Below are 18,962 nucleotides of genomic sequence, written 5' to 3'. Positions count from 1 at the left end.
CATCTCTGTATTAGAGTAAACAAACGTATATGTCAGGACTTGCTGTCACTGACGGACCTCAAAATGTTTTGCAAAGGTCAGGATCAGATTTTCTGTCCTCAAGGTGCAGAGGCCAAGGAACAGAGAAAGAATGCATGCCCTGTGTACAGTCAGCCCTCCTGCAGACTACTGCAGCTCCTCAGCCACACAAACACATTGCTTCAGGTCTTCACGTGCCTTAAAAGCAGTATCTGTGTTTGGGTATTGAAGATAAATTATCTCTACACACTCACATGTATAAATGACAGAGCTTTTTAAAAGCACTCATGCTCAGTTCTACAAGCTCTTAGGGGGTCATGTTGCATGTGCAGGCACTAAAAGAAGTGGCAGATTTTCAGAATAAAAATATGAGTTACCGAGCTGCTTTGGGTGGGGAAAAAATGTGTTCTGCATTTTGGCGCAAAACTTCCATCTGAGCTTCTGTTAAGTGTGGTCCATGAGATGCTCATGGCCCATATTCACACCCAGCCCGTGCAGCTTGCTGCCATATGGGTGAACTGTTAGCACTCAGAGTGTGTAACACACTCCCACCTCTTCACATGTCTTGAGAAGCTTTGGAAATCTGAGGGATTGCTGTGGATACAGCATCCTGGCAGAGCTGCAGCTGAGTGAGCAGCAGGGATAGCCATGGAACCCCACTAGGAGCTGTCTCACCTCACTTGAAATGTTTGTGTTCTCTCTGCTTTGAGCATCAAGGGCATCTCAACTGTTAGGCTGAACTTGGCTTTTTAATTTCTGGAGTTAGGGAAGAGGGATCTTGACCTCCAGAAGGAAAGTGGGGACTGTGTTGGTACAGGAAATCTCACTGAGCTCACTGTGAAAACCAGGACTTGGTCAGGACTCAACTCCCCTGTTTCCCTGCCACATCAAGTTCCACTTCTGTCAGGAAGCCTGCTCAACCTTGTTGTGCTTGTTTCTTGTCCCTTTGCTGGGATTTTGCTTTTTCAAGGTAAAGGAAAAGCTATGCCTCGGTGCCTCTTTAGTTCAAGTTCCTCTTAGCTTAGTTCTCCCCATCCTTCTCTGGGTAAGAGCCTTGGGAAGGGAGAACCTCAATCCAGTCCTGTGGTCTCCCTCCCTGCATCCAAACTCTCAGCTCATTCTGGTGACCTTCTGCTCCCATCCATAAGGCTTTGGTGTTGATTGTGATTCTCTGATTGCACAGGGAAGCAGAAAGCATTCCCTGACTGGTTTTGCAGGAGCCAGCCACAGCCCCATGCACAGCAGAGCAGCAGATAGTGCAGAGTAGCCAATTTGCACAGTGTCAGAGGCAGCATCTTTTACCCAGACAGACTGTGCTAAATCAGGGCCTTCTCGCTGTGCTTTGAAATGCTCCTGTTCCTTGCTCTGACAAACCAGCAGAGTTTGTATTGATCCAACAATGCAAAAAAGCACATAATGTGGGCTTCAGACACCTGATGGAATAATAAAGCAGAAAGGAGGGAGGGCAGGACCATCATATTTTAGCTTGTATCAAGTAGGAAGCCTGTCTCTACCTTCTTTTCTTTTCTCTTGGAAAGCACTGCTCATTTCTAAGGCAAATGAAAAGCCCCGTGGCTGGAGGAAGGAAACGCTGCAGCAGATCTCCAACCTGTGGACCTGCTGAGCTTCAAGGGATGTTCATGAAAGGCCTTTCAATTAGTCAACCATCATGTGCTGCATTTCAGAGCTTTGCTTTATTCAGATATTTATTCATGTTCCCAGCTGTTTGCATTTGGGATTTCTTTTAGCAGTGAAAGCACTAAGGAGTTATGAAACTCTGGGCTGGAAAAGTACAGAGAGCTAAAGAAGCTCCATAGTGCTTTGCTGAAACACTAGAGCACAAAGTCAGACATCTCAGAAAATGTTCCCTCTTCCCCCTTTCACTTGCTTTTATTCATATTTCAACTTTGTTATAGCCTATGGAGCACAACACACGAAAGCAGGACTGTGTTCCATCCCTGCCATCGCCACAATGAACTCACTGCTTTATCTCTTGCCTTGGCTAAACTCATATCAGTGCATATTCCCCATCTTGGAGATGCAGTGGATATGTGACAGTAAGAGGATGAGGGAGATGTCAAAGCACAGCTCAGGCGCTCAGAGTTTTGTCTGCTGGGGAAGCCCAGTGAAGGAAGCTTGCAGTTCCCCGAGCCTGTGTGAACATGACCCACACAACTCTTCCAAGCAGGAGAAACCATTGCAAAGCCCTTCTGTGAGCCTCTGGCATATTTTTACAATTAAGCTGAAAGCTGTTTAATAGTGAAATATCTCGCTCACCAAGTAATGCACCTTAGGAGAAGCTATTTTTTGCATAAAATTTCTTACTGGAGGAAATTCTCGTAAGACAATTTATTGCCATGGCGGTAACTGGTTGACATTTATGAGAAGCCTTGTTTTACAAGGCTTTCCTCTGGCTGCAATGCCAGGGCTGCAGTTATGCTGATGGAAGAAGAGAAGGAAGGTGATGTTATTTGGCATGCAGGGTAGAGGCATGTTGATGTGAATAACAAAAAGGGGTAAATTCTGCATGAACCGCATGGGATTGTGCCTTCCAGAATTGTAAATTGTGGGTGAGTTGAAGGGAAGAGCTCATTTTGACAGAAGTTTTCTCATAATAAACTATGCCTCTTCAATGGCCAGCTTAAGGTTCAACAGAGTTGTTGGAATACTTGAATCTCTGTTTTGTGGAAGGGGCTGGGTAAGACTGGCTTCAGTCTGGTACCAGGAAAGGGAGAGACGGATGTGGAACAGAGCTGTCAAGAGAGAGGACAGAAGCACCCAGAAGAGGCTGATGGGCTCCTGTGCTGAGAGATAGCAGGATGAGGGTGATACTGCTGGAGATCGCTGAGGTTGCAGATCCTGTGGCAATGGCCACACAATGCCTGGATTCTTGAATGGGCAAAGTTGCTGATGGAGCATCCACCACTGCCTCCTGGATGCCAGCACACCCAGCCCCATCAGCCACAGGGGCAGCTGATTTTTAACCTGCAGAGCTGAAGCAGAAAGCTGAGCTGTCCTCAGTTTACCCCCCAAGCACACTTCCCACTCTCTGCTCAGCTTGGCACTGGTAGGAAGAGGTGATGGATGAGGGCAGGAATGCCCAGGATGCTGCAGCACTTGTGTCTCCAGCAGCCTGTGACCCCCTCCCACCGCGATCCTGTGGACTCCGTGCTCACCTCTGGTGGTACTTTAGGACTCACCATGGCAGGCAATATTAATAAATTGAGCTGGGAGTCCATGCAAAGCACAGGAAGGTGCCTTGGTTGCAGGTGGTGGGTCCCTGGGGGGCTAAGCTGAGCTGTGGGGCTGCTCTGGGTCTGTGCCAACGTGGGTCCAGGTGTGCGTGAGCATTGTAGGGTGAGCCCACCCTGGGGGGCTGCCTGTGTGCTGCCTAAGTCATGCTGAGAAAGGGATTTCCAAGAGCCAAAGAGGCTTAAGGCTGACCATATCCCATTAACAGATAGTGGGATTGTGCCTGTCTCTGAAGGGCTTTGTAGGACTGAACTGGGATCTGTAACTCTGCAGAGTGTAGTTGCTCCTCACTCACAGTGCTCTGTGCAAGAGAGGGCTTGGTGCACTGTAGAGGAGTTCCCTCAGACCACAGCTCATTTATTTCTTAGGACCCCAATCTGTGGACCTTGGAAATCTCACATAAGTCTTGTACACATAATAGTTGTATTGATATTATTTGTTAACTGTTGTAATAAACTGCTGGTGTGGAAGCACCTTTGGACCAGTACAGTGATGTCAGAAGTGGTACATCCTAAATAGGATACTCCAAGTAGGACAAGCCCATTTCAGGATTCAGGGCCAAACAAGCACCTGGTGCCACTCCAGGGAGCAGCATCAGCACAGCCCAGGGAGGAGCCTGGCTCCCCAGTCCCTGTGGCATGGCTGGATCACTGCTGTTGAGGGGCTTGGGGAAGCTTGCCTGGATGTCTCCTCTGCCAGCCAAGCCAGCTGCAGAGCTGTAGGCCTCAATATGAAACATCAGGGCCCCTGTGCTGCAAACCTGCCCCCACTGTGCACACTGGAGCACCCTCCTCCTGGCAGCTGCATCCCAGCAGGCACCAGACACCGCTCCATGACAGCTACCAGGGCGGCTTCTCTTTTTCTCCTTCCAGCCTTTTCTTCACCCTGGTGCCAAAAGAAGGGGATTAATTTTAAAAGAAATAAGTAAACACAAACCAAAGGGACTGCACTGAATGAAAGGCTTCAAGTTGTGCTGGGGGAAGGCAGCAGCCACGTGCTAAGCTGTGACTCCAGACACCCTGACACACGTTCCTCTTCTCCCTTGCAGATGACAGAAGGTCGCAGATGCCAAGTGCACCTCCTTGATGACAGGAAGCTGGAGCTCCTTGTTCAGGTAGGAACTGCACATTTCATCTTTTGATGGTTTGCTATAGCCCTGGGTTTTCACCAGGGTGGGGAGAGTAAAGGGTTTTCAGCTGGTTTTCTCAGCAGCTTCACGCTGTGATTGCCTGCAGAGCTCAGGGAAGCTGCAGTAGAGCTGCCTGGGAAGGATCTGCAAAGGCCTATCTGTGGGAAGGACTAATTCAAGACATGTTTTTACTTTATTCTGTGCCAAAACTGTCCCAGTCCCTGACAATGAGATAGAAAAGCACCTCTGGTCATTTTTGACACTGTTACTATTATATCTCTTAACTATGTTTTTGAGGCAGGGCTTAGCTATGAGAAATGCATTGCATCTGCTTAAAATATCTCCAGCTTCTCTGCTTGCCATCCTAAATTGCTGGGCTGCACAACAGAGGGGGTTATGCCCATGCTCCCACCTGCACTGGGAATGTGGTTGGCAGCAGAAGATGCTGTGGTGGTCATGCCACAGGCAGGGATTTCTTGTAGGTTCATGTGTCAAACACAAATATGTATTAAAATCAGTCCATGTTCCATCTGCCTTATTTTTTACTTTAAAAAAAAAAAAAGAAGGAAGACTGGAAACAATGAGAGTCTGGTGGTGGCTTTGTAAGGAATGGCTGGTGAAAGCTGTAGCATCCTATACTTTCCTGACAGTTTTGGCTCCTGTCTCAGAGATCCCCAACGGGTTAACAGCAAGAATTAGAAGAATGTCTTTCCTTTTACAAAGGCTTCCAGAGGCAGCCAAAGCAGCAGGAAATGAAACTTCCCATAGCACCCAAATGCCCTGGCTACAGCTGATAAGATGGGAGGGGGGGCAGGATCCTGCCCAACACCTGAATGGGGATGGCTGGAGGGGACTTGAATCACAGGAAGCACGTTCAGCCTCACGTTCTGGAAAGTTGCTTAAAAATACCACTACAAAACTGTTAATGGGTAATGTTTTTACAGTCATCTAGGAGATGAAATCCCTCAGCTGCCCCTGACACACAGTATGTTCAGAGAGTGCCTGGATAACCATGAGTCAGGCCAGTGGTGGAACCAGAACAGCTAAATTAGGATGACTAATTAAAACAAAAGACCATACCAATGGTCTTTGCATAGGCTGCACCAGGTTCTCAGGTTCTCTGATGCTTTGCAGCTGGCTGGGGGGGAAAGTTTAGTCACCTTCATCACAAGGACACAGCACTTGGCTTCCTGTGTCATCTAAATGCCTTTTCTAATTTTTCTTAGTTCAATTAAAAATTAAAATGGACTATTGGAGAATAGCTCTGCTAAAGCACTGCTCAGTATATTAATAATCACAGCTTAAAATATACTGCAGGAAATCTATGAGAGCTGCCCTGGCCAACCTACTTATTTGGGGTTTGATCAATGACACTAAAAAACCACAGGAAGGAGGCCAAGGAGGCTGGTGTGGGAAAACGTGTCCACTTCCAAGGGAGCAGAAATGGTGCCACGTGATATCATGTTTTTCTAAGTGTTTGATCACACCTTCAGTGGAATTCCTTGTAATCAATAGAGGAAGCAAATTGCTCTGTAAATCACACTAACTAGTTTGCAAGTGACCCATGGTTGAATTTTATTAGTACAACAAATCGTTTTGCTGTTTTCAAGTAATGTGTGAATGGGGGAAGGCGGGAGGGTGATGATGAAAAATTCATGCCCAGAAAAAGCAGTAACCTCTGTTGCATGCAGTACTCAGATCTCTGAGTTCCCCCATGCCCCCACTTGTACAGGAGTATCCACTGAGGCACTTCAGATGCTTTTCTGGCCTAATGACAATGCTGTTAGGTAGCTCCTAGTCAGGGTGAAATCACTTTTGGGTGGAGCAGATGAAGAGGAAGGTGGATGTTTTGGACTTGAGTATGTCTCCAGTATTGATTCTCTTTGCAGACATGGGCTTTGGTTTGCCTGCCTGTAAGGCACAGGCAAAGCCACCAGTGTTGGGTGGTCCTGGAGCTGCTCCACTCAGCAGGAGTGGCTGAAGTTACCCAAAGAGATGAGCAGCTCTTTGTCCCCGTGGACTCAGCTCCCTCTGGGAGCAACATGCACTTTGCTAGGGGAAATCTCACCAGCTGACCCACATTGTTTGTATCTTATAGTGAGATTTCAGATAAAAATTGTTTTGTAAGTTCTGAGCACCGTTGTTTTTATTAGTGTTACCTTATCTTGTAAGCTGAATTGAACTAGAAGCTGTAAATAAAGTGTTCATCCAAGCCCAAGCTTCTGGCTGTCACTTCAAAGCTGTATTTTTCTGTGGGTGTCTTGCCATGGGCTGGAACAGAGGGGCTGGTTTGCTGGGTTTTATCATGAAAGACGCTCCTCTACAGCTCTTTTGGGCCTCAAGATCCAGACCTGCATTGGCTTGAATTGCTCAGGAGTCAGTCTCTTAAATTCTCATGTGAAATTTCCTCCTTTACACCAACCTTTCTTGGAAGCTTTTCCATTCCTATGAGAGTTTAGGAAACAGCACTGGTAATCAGTAAATTTGATTTCTCTCCACAGGTGAGATCAAAATAACAGCCTAACCTGGATCTGCCTTTACAGGGCTTGGGTGTGTGATATCAGGTGCTCTGCCTGGAGGAGGGTTCAGGGATCCTGCTGCTGTATTTTCATAGAATCACAGAAAGGTTTGGGTTGGAGGAGATCTTAAAGACAGACCATCTAGCTTCACTCCCCCTGCCATGGGCAGGGCCATCTTTCACTAGAACTGAGTAAAGAACTTCTTCCTAGCACTTAATCTAAATCCCTCCCTTTTTTAGTTTAAAACAATGCCCTCTTTTCCCATCTCTATATGCCCATGGAAAAAGTAACTCTCCCTCTTTTTAATAATCCTCCTTTAAGTACTGGAGGGTTGCAGTGGGGTCTCCCTGGAGCCTTCTCTTTTCCAGGCTGAACAACCCCAGCTCTCTCCTCTTTTCTTCATGGGAGAGATGCTCCAGGCCTCTGCTCATCTTTGGGGTACTCCTCTTTGGTGTAGAAAAAAAACCAGCAGAACAAGCTGGGTCTGATTGAAGGAGAGAGCTCGGTGCAGCTCCCTCAAAGGGATGCAGGAGGGCTCATGGAGATCTTGAAACAGCTTTGGCCAGTGACTCTGGGGAGATGAAATTATTTCCTATCCTGCCTGAAGTGCTGCTGGGCAAAACCAGATGCATCTGGGAACAATTAGGGTGTTTGCAAAAAGCAGTGTATTAACCAAATGTACTCCCTTTTTGTCTGTGAATTAGCTGTGATCAGACATGGGGGTTCATGAATCTGTCATTTGAAACATATCAGTTGGTGGGTAATGAGGGCCAGGCTGCAGGAGGACAGGGAGTGGAATTGGTGCCTCTGCTCACAGGAGCCAGCAGTGGCTCAGTGAGACAGCTCTGCCAGGCCAGACTGAAATGTTTCAACACCACAAATTCCCTCCCAAAACTGCAAAAACCCCTCTGACAGGCGACACAGCTATTGCCAGTTGGACCCACCAGGCACATAGGTTTTATTTGCATTACTGTCCCCCAAAAGAGAGATTTTGGCTCAGAGGCAACATTTATAACCCCTTCTGTGAATGTTGGCTTGCTTCAGTGTTGGCACATAATGCAAGGGCTTGGGGTTACCATCACCAGAAAAGAGATCCTGGCTTTACTCAAACAAAGGGTCCTGACTGAAGTCTTGTCCTCCCAAGTCAGGCAGCTGCAGAGTGGTGCAGCAGCAGCTAAGGAAAAGCAGAAACAGAGGATTTGTGGATAAAAGAAAACCCTCCCCAATGTGTTTTGTCAGATAAATGCTGAAATTTAGAAGGGCTAATCATAAACAGAGACAGAGGAGGATCATATGGAAATCTCTTCCTGAGGGTCTGAAACTCAAAGGCTGTTTGACTTGGGATTAGGCAGAAGAGTTGCATTTGGTGTGTGTTTCATTTGATAAATGCCTGTTGAAGATCTGGGGTGTGTGGCAAGTTTATACAGCATGTTTCTTGGACAGTTTTTTTCTTTCTGAGCAGCAGCAGAGTGTAGCTCCTTGGATCTTACAATATGGGGTTTTTTTTCCTGTTTCTGTTTGATGCATGTTTGGTTTCTAGCACAGTTCTTTCTTTTTTTTTTTAAAGTGTTTGGCTTTATCCAGCTAATCTTTTTCAGTAAGCAAGTCCATTTTCATACTTCTGGGAAATGGATTTCCTCCATTCCCAACTCACAGCCTCCCTATCAGTTATATTATTTCCCAGTGACCATGTATCATTTGCCTGCTGCACATGAAAGGTTTGTGTTGCTTTATTTAAAGACTTTTGTGTAATTGGCAATTCCTTCCTTTTCATGTGGGTTTTATAAACATGGCTTTTTTTTTTTTTCTGGGATGCCTGAATCAGGCAGCCTGGCTTGATCCTGGCTCCTGCACTGGCTATGCCTGTTATCTGACAGCAGCTCAGGCAGCTGTCATCCAGAAGTGTTAAGCCTCCTAATTCTTTCTCTCTGGAGGAGCTGTTGCAGAAATGGAGCTCATCTGAGGCTCGTAGCAGAGCTGTCTGTGGGGTCTGAAATCTCTGCAATTTGATTGTGGGAAATAACTGGGTAACTTGTTTCTGACCTCCTTCCCAGGAAGCACTAAGACAGGGAGAGACAGGGCGGTCAGCACAACCTGTAGGTGTTGTGGTGATTAACCACCTCTATCTCCATGTGGACACTTTTGAGTAACTCTTCCTGCAGCATTTCCATCTCCCAGCTGCCATGCAGGTGCATGCAGAATCACAGTGACACCTGTACATGCACAGCCAAAATTACCAGGATGCACTGACCATCCCTCTTTGCCTTGCTCAAAACCAGCTCTGCTCTGAGTGAGTGAGGAGTCTTTCAGGAGCCCAGGATTTGTTTGCAGTGTGCCTGCCTGGTGCAGCATCTCATCCCCAGGAGCCTCCCCAAGCCAGACTGGGAGACATTGGAGCTGTGAGCTGGCAGAGTGCCCTGTGGGCTGCTGACTCACTGCCACATGGGTGGCTGTCACCATGTCACCAGCGTGGCTATCCCAGGGGGATGCTCAGTTTGGAGCTCAGTTTTGGTGTCCCTCACTCCTCTGGGATCAGCCTCACTGGCACCAGCCTGAGGCTCACTGTCCTGGGAAAGCAATGGCACCTTTTGAGAGCAATAGCTCCCTTAATTATGGCTGAAGGGAGAAATAAAACAGCCTGCTCTCCCTCCCAAGAATCTGTTAGAGTTTTTGCAGTATTTTCAGTACTGCTCATGATCAAGAAATTGCAATCCATGGGGCTTTTCTTACTTCCTCACTTCTGTATGCCAGTGAGCAGGTGGAAAACTGCCAAGGTTCCCCTTTAGGTGATGCTGAGTCTGGCACCTGCCTACATCAGGAGAAGCTGCCTAACTTTGGATACAGGTTTTGCATTAGGACCAGCAGTATATCCCATCCTCACTGTGAATAAACAAAGCCCAGGATGGCCTCAGTCTCCCCAGGGAAGGCACAATAATTGCAGAAGAATGGGGTCCAGCCCTCCTCCACTGCCAAAACTGGGGATCCTTTTGGAAACATCAGCTCCAGGGCTGATGCAGAAATGCAGCCCTGACCATAAATGGAGATGTTTGGGTGGCAGTAGCTGTCCTTGCCATGCAGGAGAGGCAGCTCCAGGCCCTGCAGAGCACCAGGCTCTGCTCCAGAGGCATTTGGAACCATCCCTGTGGAAGGCAGTGGCAGCCAGTGCTGGGCTGGGAGTGAGCACAGGGGTGAGTACTGCCCTGCCAGCCCACTGCCCTCCCTACACCCTTGCAGGAGCTGCCCAGTGAGTATATTCTTGGAGTTGTCTACAGGGCATGTCCTGCTGGGCATGGAGAGCTGGAATGGGCTCAGTGATGCCCTTGGTGAGTGCCCAAGGAGGGATCCCTGCATCCCCTCTTCCCACTCAGCCTCTCCATGCCTGCAGTGAAGCAGCTGGAAATGTTCCTTCATACAAGGACTTGATCACTGTCCTCTGAGTGGCTCTGAAGGTTATGGGGTGTTGCTCCTCTCCAAAACAAAAAAAGCATGTTTTCTGTAGGGCAAACAACTGGAGACCAGGCTGAACTTGAGTGGAGTTTTACACTAGGACTCTGGCAGGATCCAGTCCTTCACAAAACATGAAAACATTGAATTTGGATCATAATTTAAAATTAATTTGAGCTGAAGGGGGCTCAAATATTCCTTCTAGAAAGAAGACTTTATTTTCCCAAATTGCAGTGTTAGGACAGTGGTTTCCTTCAGAAATAAATTCTGATTTACTACACCAAGAGTGAGACTGTAGTCCAGCCCAGCAAGTATTTGCAAAATTGCAGATGGGATGTTTTAACATCTTTGGCATTAAAAATTATGGAAGTCCAAAGCTTTGGATCAACTCAGAAGGATCCTGCCAAGCAGTGTCTGAAGTGGGATTTATATCACTGGGACAAAGCACAGAATTGCCCCTTCCCAGCCTGTGGCTCAGGGCAGATGAGGAGTGTGAAGCCACTCTCTTGACAGGAAAGACTTATCCTGGCCTTTTTGTGCCTCCCAGGCTCCTGTTTGAAACTTCTGATCATTCTGAGCACAGCTGCAAACTGCAACTACATGGCTGGGCTTGGTCACCATGGGATGGGGAGAGATGGAGGAGAGATTGCTGTACCAGAAGGGAGGTGGGACCCCAGAGTGGCAATCGTGTCTGTGCTCTCACTGACCAATCAGGGAACTATGAGCTAAGAGCTCTTCTGCTGAAAAGTTCTCTGTTTACAAAAAAAAGATATATTTGGCATTGCTCCAAGGTGAATGTGGTGCTGGGAGCATTCCCAGCCAGCCCAGCTCCTGCAGACACGCTGTGCAGTACCTGCATGTTGTCTTACAACAGGTAAATGGATACATGAAAAGTGGACCAGGAGAGCCAGGTGTGTTGCCAAATCCATCCTTCCAGCCTCCAAGGTGTGCCTCTGTTGAACTGCTCTGCAGAGCCTCTCTAATTCTCTCAAAAAGCATCCACCACTGCCATCCATGGCTCACAGAACTTCCAGTGTCAGACTGCAGGGCTGTATCTCGGGGATTCAGTTCTCAGCTTAGGCTCCAGCAAACCCAGAAGTCCACAGAAGTCAAGCCTGGAGAGGAGAGTGTGTGCTGGGAAATGGAAATAGAAGAGAGAAGCGGCAGAAAATAAAAAAAAAATGATGTGCAGAGCTGGGGAGTTCAGCTTAAGAGCCAGAGGGATCTCAGGCAGGGTGAAGGTGGCAAAGCAGATAATCTCAATCAAGGTTGCCCTTGATTATGAGGGCAGAACTGAAAAGATTTAGGAAAGGGGGCAGAATTAGCACCTCAGCGGGAAATCCTGAGCCAGGCTCAGATTTAGGGGTGAAGAGCCTGTGCTCTGCACCCTGGCTTGGCTCCATTAAGAACAAGAGCGGTGCTGGTCCAGGCTCAGCAGCTCCCAGGTGTGCTGCATGCTCCAGGCTCCCCAGAGCTCACCGTGGGTGAGAATGGACACGACCCCCGTGCTACAGATGGTGCTCAAGGGATGGAGCTGCCAGAGGAGAACATTCCAGCAAGGCAGGCTGTGCAGAGCAAGCTGGCAGGTCGTGCACATCAGTGAGGGTCACAGGGAGCAGGATTTGAAGAGGTCAAGTAGGGTGCACAGCTGCAGGCCCGGATCAAGAGCGAGCCCAAACAGGGAACATGGAGAGCCTCCAAGGGGATCTGCCGTGCACCGAGGTCAATCTGGTCAAGCAGCTCTAGAGAAAGCAAAGCTGTGTCTGGGAAAAGCTGGACTGGAAATTAATGAAACCCAGCAGGGATGGTTCAGCCTGTCCGGATTTGTTCCTCAGCACAGGCATGGGAAGAGCATCAGCAGAAGCTGGGACAGGTGGAGGCAGGGGGCAATAGCTGCTGGGAGCAAAGTATCCCCGAGAATGTGCTGGGTCAGTGTCCTGGTTTAGAGCAAATTTGGGAGAAAACCTCCGAAGGGGGCCCCTCCAGAAACAAACCCACACGGCCTCTCCCCCCTGCCAGGACGAATTCCTCAGAGAGAAATAGAAAGAACCTGTTTATTTAACAGGCACAGCACCCCCAGCACACAAAATGAACAATACCAGATGACACCACTCTTTCACTGCTCTGAAAAAGATGGCAAATTCAGAAAGTCTCTCTTGGGGGTGGTCGCAATGTTTTCAGTCCCTCTGGCGCTGGGGCAGCTGCTGCCCAGAGTAGGCCCCGCTAGGCCACAAGGGGCAAACTCTCGGTGTGTGCCAGGCCCCAGCCCAGAGCAGGTTCAATTTGCTTTAAAAAAGGGGAATGGAAGAACAGTCCAGGAAAAATTTGGACTGCTTAGTTAAACTAGCTAATGAGCAGGAGCAAAAAGCAGGAGCAAAGCAGAAGCAAGAGCAGGAGCAAAGGGAAAAGCAAAGCAAAAAGCAAAAGCAGCACCATGTACTGCCCTGTCTGTGTGTCCTGCCAGCCGTGGGGGGAGCAAGCTGATAAGAAACCAAAACAAAACTTTCACTCTTCAGAGCCAGTCTTGAAGGCACAGAACATAATATCCAGCATAAACAGAACACACAAATGGGGATACAAGCATCATAACATCACCCTTGGACAGTCAGGAGTGACCTTGCCAAGAACAGAGGTACTTGTGTGTCCTGAGGAGGTTAGCTGGAGGGGGGGATGCTGTCCTGGTACAGCAGTGCTGCACATTCCCCTCATTCTGAGCTGCCTGGTGGCTTCTGAGCACTGCTGAGAGCTGGTTTTACTCCATGTGCTGAGAACTGGTTTTACCCTGTGTGCCCTTGGAGCCCTGTAACTGAGCCCTGCACGTCTGCCAGGTGCCACGTGAGGAGCCTCAGGAGAAGACTCCCACAGCAAAGTCCTTCCAGCCTCAGGAGAAAATGAACTGGGAATGGCAATCATTGCCCTCCACAGAGGGAAATGAGGGTGTGATTTCCAAAGGCCTGCGTAATCAATACCCCTATTATCAGTCTTCCAGAATAAATTGCATTTAAACTAATACAGGCTGGGGAGCTATCCGTGAGCTGTCAGGAGAGAGATAAGCTGAAGACACATGTTTATTCATATTGCATATGCTGAGAGCGGAATGTTCTTTACAGCTGGCTAAATGGGGGCGAAGATATTCAGTATTTTTTGCAGTTCTTCTGCTAAAATTTGTCAAAACCCTTAATTTTGAGCACACCTGGAACTTTTCAAAATTACGGGGTGGGGAGGGGAGGGAAGGGGCTGATGAAAATCCCACTAAAACATCTGCTGAAGGAAGAAAGCTATTTCCTTTCCTGTGAGGTAACTCCTGAAGCTTTGCAGAGCATCAGCAATTTAGGTTGTCCTGCTGACCTCCCACCACATACACCAATACAGGAATGGGACATCCAACATCTAATGGGTCCATTACAGAGAAAACATCTCACTCACAGTTACTTGGGAGAAACTCAAAAAATTCACTACTGTTTCTGCCAGGCTCAGCTGCTCCATGTCTTCAGTGGAGCTTTTGTTCAGCCTGGACCAACCTGCCAGTGTCCAGCAGTGGCTGTGAAACATGTCATTGTATTCCATGAGATGCAGCCATGGACCAGCCAGTGTCACCCAGCCTTGCTTCCCCCACCCAGGAGCAACTGCAGGATCTGCTCAGCTGTGAGGCACCAACAAGCTCAACAGTGGAAGTAAATTGGGTTTAGCAGCAGGACAGTGAGGCTGAAATTCACAGAGCTCCTCCTGCTCTCTGCTGCTGCTCCTTCATGGTGGAGTAGTCCTTGTGTTGGTGCCACATCCCATCCCTCACCTCCAGCCTGGGTTGTCTGATTTGTTCCACAGCAGGCAGTGGTGAGATTCACCTCTTTTTACTTAAGGCACAAACAGTGTGGGTGTCTGTGCCTGAGCCACACTTTTAGAGGTGGTGGAGGGAGGAGGGCACTTGTAGGGCACAGCTGAGCTCATCCTAAAAGGGATCTGGAATGAGTCGTCCCTTTCTCTCCTCAACTGCAAAAAGACTCTCTGCAATCAGCTCTCTCATAGGTGTTCACACTGTGGGTGGTTGTACCAGTCCTGTTCTGGCTCCAGCTCCTCCTTTCATGTCCTCCTGGCTGGACAAGAAACCCAAGTAGTAAATTCAGGTGAGAAAGTGCTAAATCTGGCACAGGATAAAAGCTGCCTCCTGGAAGATAGTGGAAATAGAAAATTATTTTTTTTATAGCATGGTCTGAGCAAGCAATTTTTAAAAATAATAACAGATGTACTGGAGATGATTCCAGGAGATATTGAACCATCTAGAGGAGTGTAGCTCAGGAGAAATGATGAACAAGGCAGCAAAGCAGATTTGCTTTCCTGCAAAGGTAAAAAAGGTGCATTACCAATTGGAGCTAGCATTTCAGGATGGAACGTTTCCCCTTATTGCTACCATCAAGCTTTGCAGTACAAATACTAGGCTGATAGGGAATGGATGAGCAGCTTGATTGTCTAAGCTGTGTTACTCAGCTGATAGAAAATTGTTTTCTATTCCCTTTCCTTTTCAGCCTCAATGGATGCAACTTAGACAAAAGATCTCAACTTTCAACCAAAAGGCAATTCCTTCAGCATGACACAGTGAGAGCTTTGGCCATGAGTGAGGCTCCTGGGCTCAGGGGCATTGCACATAATGAGCAAAAAGGGTCTTAACTGTCTCACTAGGAAATTATTTCCTTTTCCTTTCCCTTGCTGCAGGTAACCCAAAGCAGCAGCTGGCCATGGCTGTATGGTGTCAGGTGGAAACGGTTTGCCTGCAGCAATGGATTCAGGCCAGGTGGTTTAGAGCAGCTCAGGTGTGCTTACACAGACACAGGTTTGAGCATCACACCTGGCAATGACACTGAGCAAAGCAAGGAGGAGCTGGGTCTGGCACCGTGGTGCTGCTGGGGCTGGTTCAGCCCACTGCCTGTGGCACAGGAGGGACAGGAGACTCCTGCAACCACGCTGAGGGGGCAGGAGGCTTGGGATGGGCAGCACAGGCATGCAAGGAGGCCATGCTGCCCTTCCTGAGGGACACCTGAGTGTTCCCCAGCCCTGATTACCCCACCTCTCCCCCTACAGTCCTGGTCCATTTCCTCTGTTTTTGTCCAGGAGTGTGTTTTTTAGGACCATTCTCTCTGGAAATGATGCAAAACACCTCAAGTGATAGCACAAATCTCCAACCCCCAACCCTTGCTGTATTCCCAGTGTGTGGCTCGTTGGTCCTTTCTGTCTTTATTTTGGAGAAGTGCCTACTTATGGGGAAGCTTTGGGCTCTGGGAAGTCGAAATGTATTTGTCTCAGTCTTTGGTGGATTATTTCCCCCAGTTCCCCTCCTCCCCCAGGGCTGCAGTAGCTGCTGACAGCAGCACAGCCTGAGTTGGGTGCCTGAAGGAGGAGTGAGGCAGTCACTGTGAGCACAGAAAGGCTGCCTGTGGCACTTGTGTCGGCCATAATACTGGATATCATCAGGAAAACCATCAGCTTTTCTAATTTTCAGGACAGAGGAGATGGCTCTTGGCTTATAATTGGGTCATGCTGTAAAAAAAACCTGCACTGGCTCATCATAAGCAACAAGATGTACCCATTCTCCCCTTTCATTCCTGCCCTGACCTCTCCCAAAGAGGCAATCCTTTTGGATGAGAGGTTGTTCATACGGATAGGATATCTTTTACTTTCCCATCTCTCTGCTCTCAGACATGGCTCATTACAATTATGTTTGAATGAAAACTCTCCTGTTATTACCTTTGCTGGGAAACTGCCCATCTTTGGGGAGGAAGAAGCACAATTCTAAATCTGCCTTGGGAGGAAGCTTCAGTCTCTGTTCTGACTTTGAAGCTATCTTGGTAGCAGGTCAAACACGATGCTTGGAGGTAAAGCCAGCAAAACATGCCAACTTTTATCTTTGGGAAAACTGGTTAATAGTACAGATTTTGGTTCAGTGACTTAGTACAGATTTTGGTTCAGTGACTTATCTCCATCTTGGTGAGGAGTCTCCCCTCCTCTGTGCTGCCCGTGTTCAGCATCCCCATTAGCAGAACAAGTGCCTCCTGTGTTCCCCTGTACAGGCAGGCAGCAGGCTCTCACTGCAGCCTGGTCCCTGTCACATCTGCCTTTGGGAGCCACCATCCTCTTCATCCCCTGGAGTAACACTGACTGAGCACTATAGGCATCCCCTCACCCTCCCTCAGGCACAGGTACATTTTGGGCCTCTGGGATCACACTGCCAAGCTGCAGAGGTACCAGTGGCTCATTGCTGGTGTATAACCCTGTGGTTACAGTGCAGGATGGAGGAGTCAGGGGGGTTGGAGCAGGAGGTGCAGTGGTGACTAAATGCGACCTGACGAGATTGTGAACAGGCCAACAACTCCCAGCTCATCCTGGCCCTCCTGGTTTGGCAGCCCTGACAGTGTTAGAGGCTTCAGCTTGTCAGAGTGGATCTTGTAAGAGCTCTAAGTTATGCTTGTCTCCTGGAAAAGGAATGAACTAAAGGGATTTGCATCTGCCCTTTTTAAGAATAAAATAAACCACACCAGCCAAGCCATTTTCACTTAATTTCCCCTCCTCACTTTGAAGCCAGGATGACCATTTAATGTGTAGAGTTGTTCTGACCCACACAATGATGTGGGCAAGGCCATTGCTTGTGTTTCCCCAGTTCCTCTGATGTTTGTTGGTTTGTTGTGTTACTGTTCGTTGTTTTTATCCAGCATCCATGCATCAGCCCCACGTAGCAGCCAGACCATTGCATGGGATGTGCCTCTCAGCAGCTCAAAGGCAAAAAGGCTGTTTGGTTGTGGCATTGGCTTGTGGAATTTCCTGATTACCAGAAAGACTAGTTTTTGGATTAATTTTGTTCTGTCTGTTGAGGACATTCAGCATAGGTGCCTGATTAGAATAACCTTTCCACCTGGACTCTGCCTTTACTCCTTCTTCATCCTGTCTCTAGTGGGCAGAGGATGAGCAAGCCTATTTCATTATGTTTGTTCTTCTAAACTTCATCTTCTCTTTTCATTTTTTATTGTCTTTTGAGCAACAAGAGAGTTTATATGTATTAATATGCTTTAAAGAGGAGGAAGCACCATCCATGCCCCTGACCTGGTTCATCTCATGGGCACTGGATCCCATTTCTGCCTGCTTCTCACTCTGCTGTTTCCCTCCACTCTTGTCTCAGGCAGATAAATTGGGAACACAGACAGCATCTGGGATAAGCCCCAGTAACTCCATTGTCTTTCCTCCCTCATGTCCCTTTCAAAGGCCTTTTTATGCTCCTTCAGCAGCCAGAGCTGCATCTGTGTGCTCCACCATGGCTTTGGGTCCAGGCTTTGGGATAAGGGGCGAGATCTGTCCCTGGCAGCACATCATATATTCCTGAGAACGGGTACCCCACAGCCAAATATTTCTAGAAAGCAGGATGGTGACTTTTTTATGTATCTGGGAATTTGTAAAATGATTCAGCAAATGTCACTGAGCTACAGAGACACTGATGGTCAGGCACATTTGCTGTGATTCAGAGCTTGTCACAAGCATTTTGCACAGCTCTAGCTCTTGGGCTCTAGTGGCTGGTTCTAAAGCAGTCCATTCCCTGAAAAACACTATGGAGGCAGAGAGCATGAATTATTATTTGTTTTCACTGTGTGGACAGTTGATCAGTGACAGATGTTTCTAATTGCATTAAGCAAGTGGAAATAATGAGAATTAGATAGCAGATTCTCCAGGAATTTACATTTAGATTGAGTTACAATTTGCTATTAAAGAAGCAAATTCAATGTAGATGCATTCGTTCCTCAGCAGAAATGGGAGACGATTATTTTTAATTATTATTTGATTACTTAAAAATGAGCTGTGTTACTGTACTTAAAAATATTTGACTCAAGGGGATGACTTAATATCTGCACTTTATGTGTCCCTTAAAAGATAGGGAACGATGAAATTGTTCATCAACAAACATCTCCACCTCGGCATTACAGTCCCACTGAGAGGCAAATGAAAACCAGAGGCTGCCAGAGGCCATCTCTGAGTGCCCAATTTGGGCAGTGCTGGGCTGGTGGTGATGGGATCAGGCTCACCCAAAGCGTCTGTGTCGCTGACAAACTGAATTAAGTTGCACTGATGGAAGACAAGCTGCATCCCCCTTTGGACACCACGCTTTGCTGGGCTTGGCAGGAATTCCAGGCTGATGATTCCTGTGCTGTGTGTTGTGTGGAGCTGAGGGGAGAGGCAGCAGGGCTGGGCAGAGGTGGGTGCTCAGGCTGGAGCAGGGCGGGGGACAGGCACGGCCTCGCATGCAGGGAGCAGCAGCATCTGCTGCCTCCAGATGACACAGATCTGACAGCTCTCTCCCCCTCCATGCCAAGAGGAAATGAGCTGTGGTTCAAACCACTGGAGGTTTTCCTTTTGGGACTCTCTCTCACAGCTTTTTTTTTATTTTATTTTATCTCCTAGATTTCAAGTTCAGCTTCAGACACAGAAATGTGTGAGTTCCCTGTCAGCAGAGAAGGGATTTATGTGCAGTGCAGATTATTGTATGTCTCTGTTTAGCACAGAATCCAAGCTATAAGATTTTTTTAACCAACTAGCTGGCTCAGCTTTTAATTTTTTTTTTCCTT

General features: G+C 47.9%; 1 protein-coding gene across 7 annotated transcripts in view; it reads left to right on the top strand.

The window, feature by feature from the left end:
- FRMD4A (FERM domain containing 4A) overlaps window positions 1–18,962 on the top strand; it is a 367,728-nt gene that overhangs the window by 232,132 nt on the left and 116,634 nt on the right. For all 7 annotated transcript variants that reach the window (XM_036400308.1, XM_036400309.2, XM_036400310.1 and 4 more), the window contains one exon: window positions 4,319–4,384. In XM_036400308.1, the coding sequence (XP_036256201.1) occupies window positions 4,319–4,384 (66 nt within the window). The remainder of the gene's footprint in view (window positions 1–4,318; window positions 4,385–18,962) is intronic.

Source organism: Molothrus ater, chromosome 5 (genome assembly GCF_012460135.2).
Source record: "Molothrus ater isolate BHLD 08-10-18 breed brown headed cowbird chromosome 5, BPBGC_Mater_1.1, whole genome shotgun sequence".
Taxonomy (NCBI): domain Eukaryota; kingdom Metazoa; phylum Chordata; class Aves; order Passeriformes; family Icteridae; genus Molothrus; species Molothrus ater.
The sequence above is the reverse complement of the archived record's forward strand: the minus strand, read 5'-3'. Positions and strand labels throughout refer to the sequence as shown.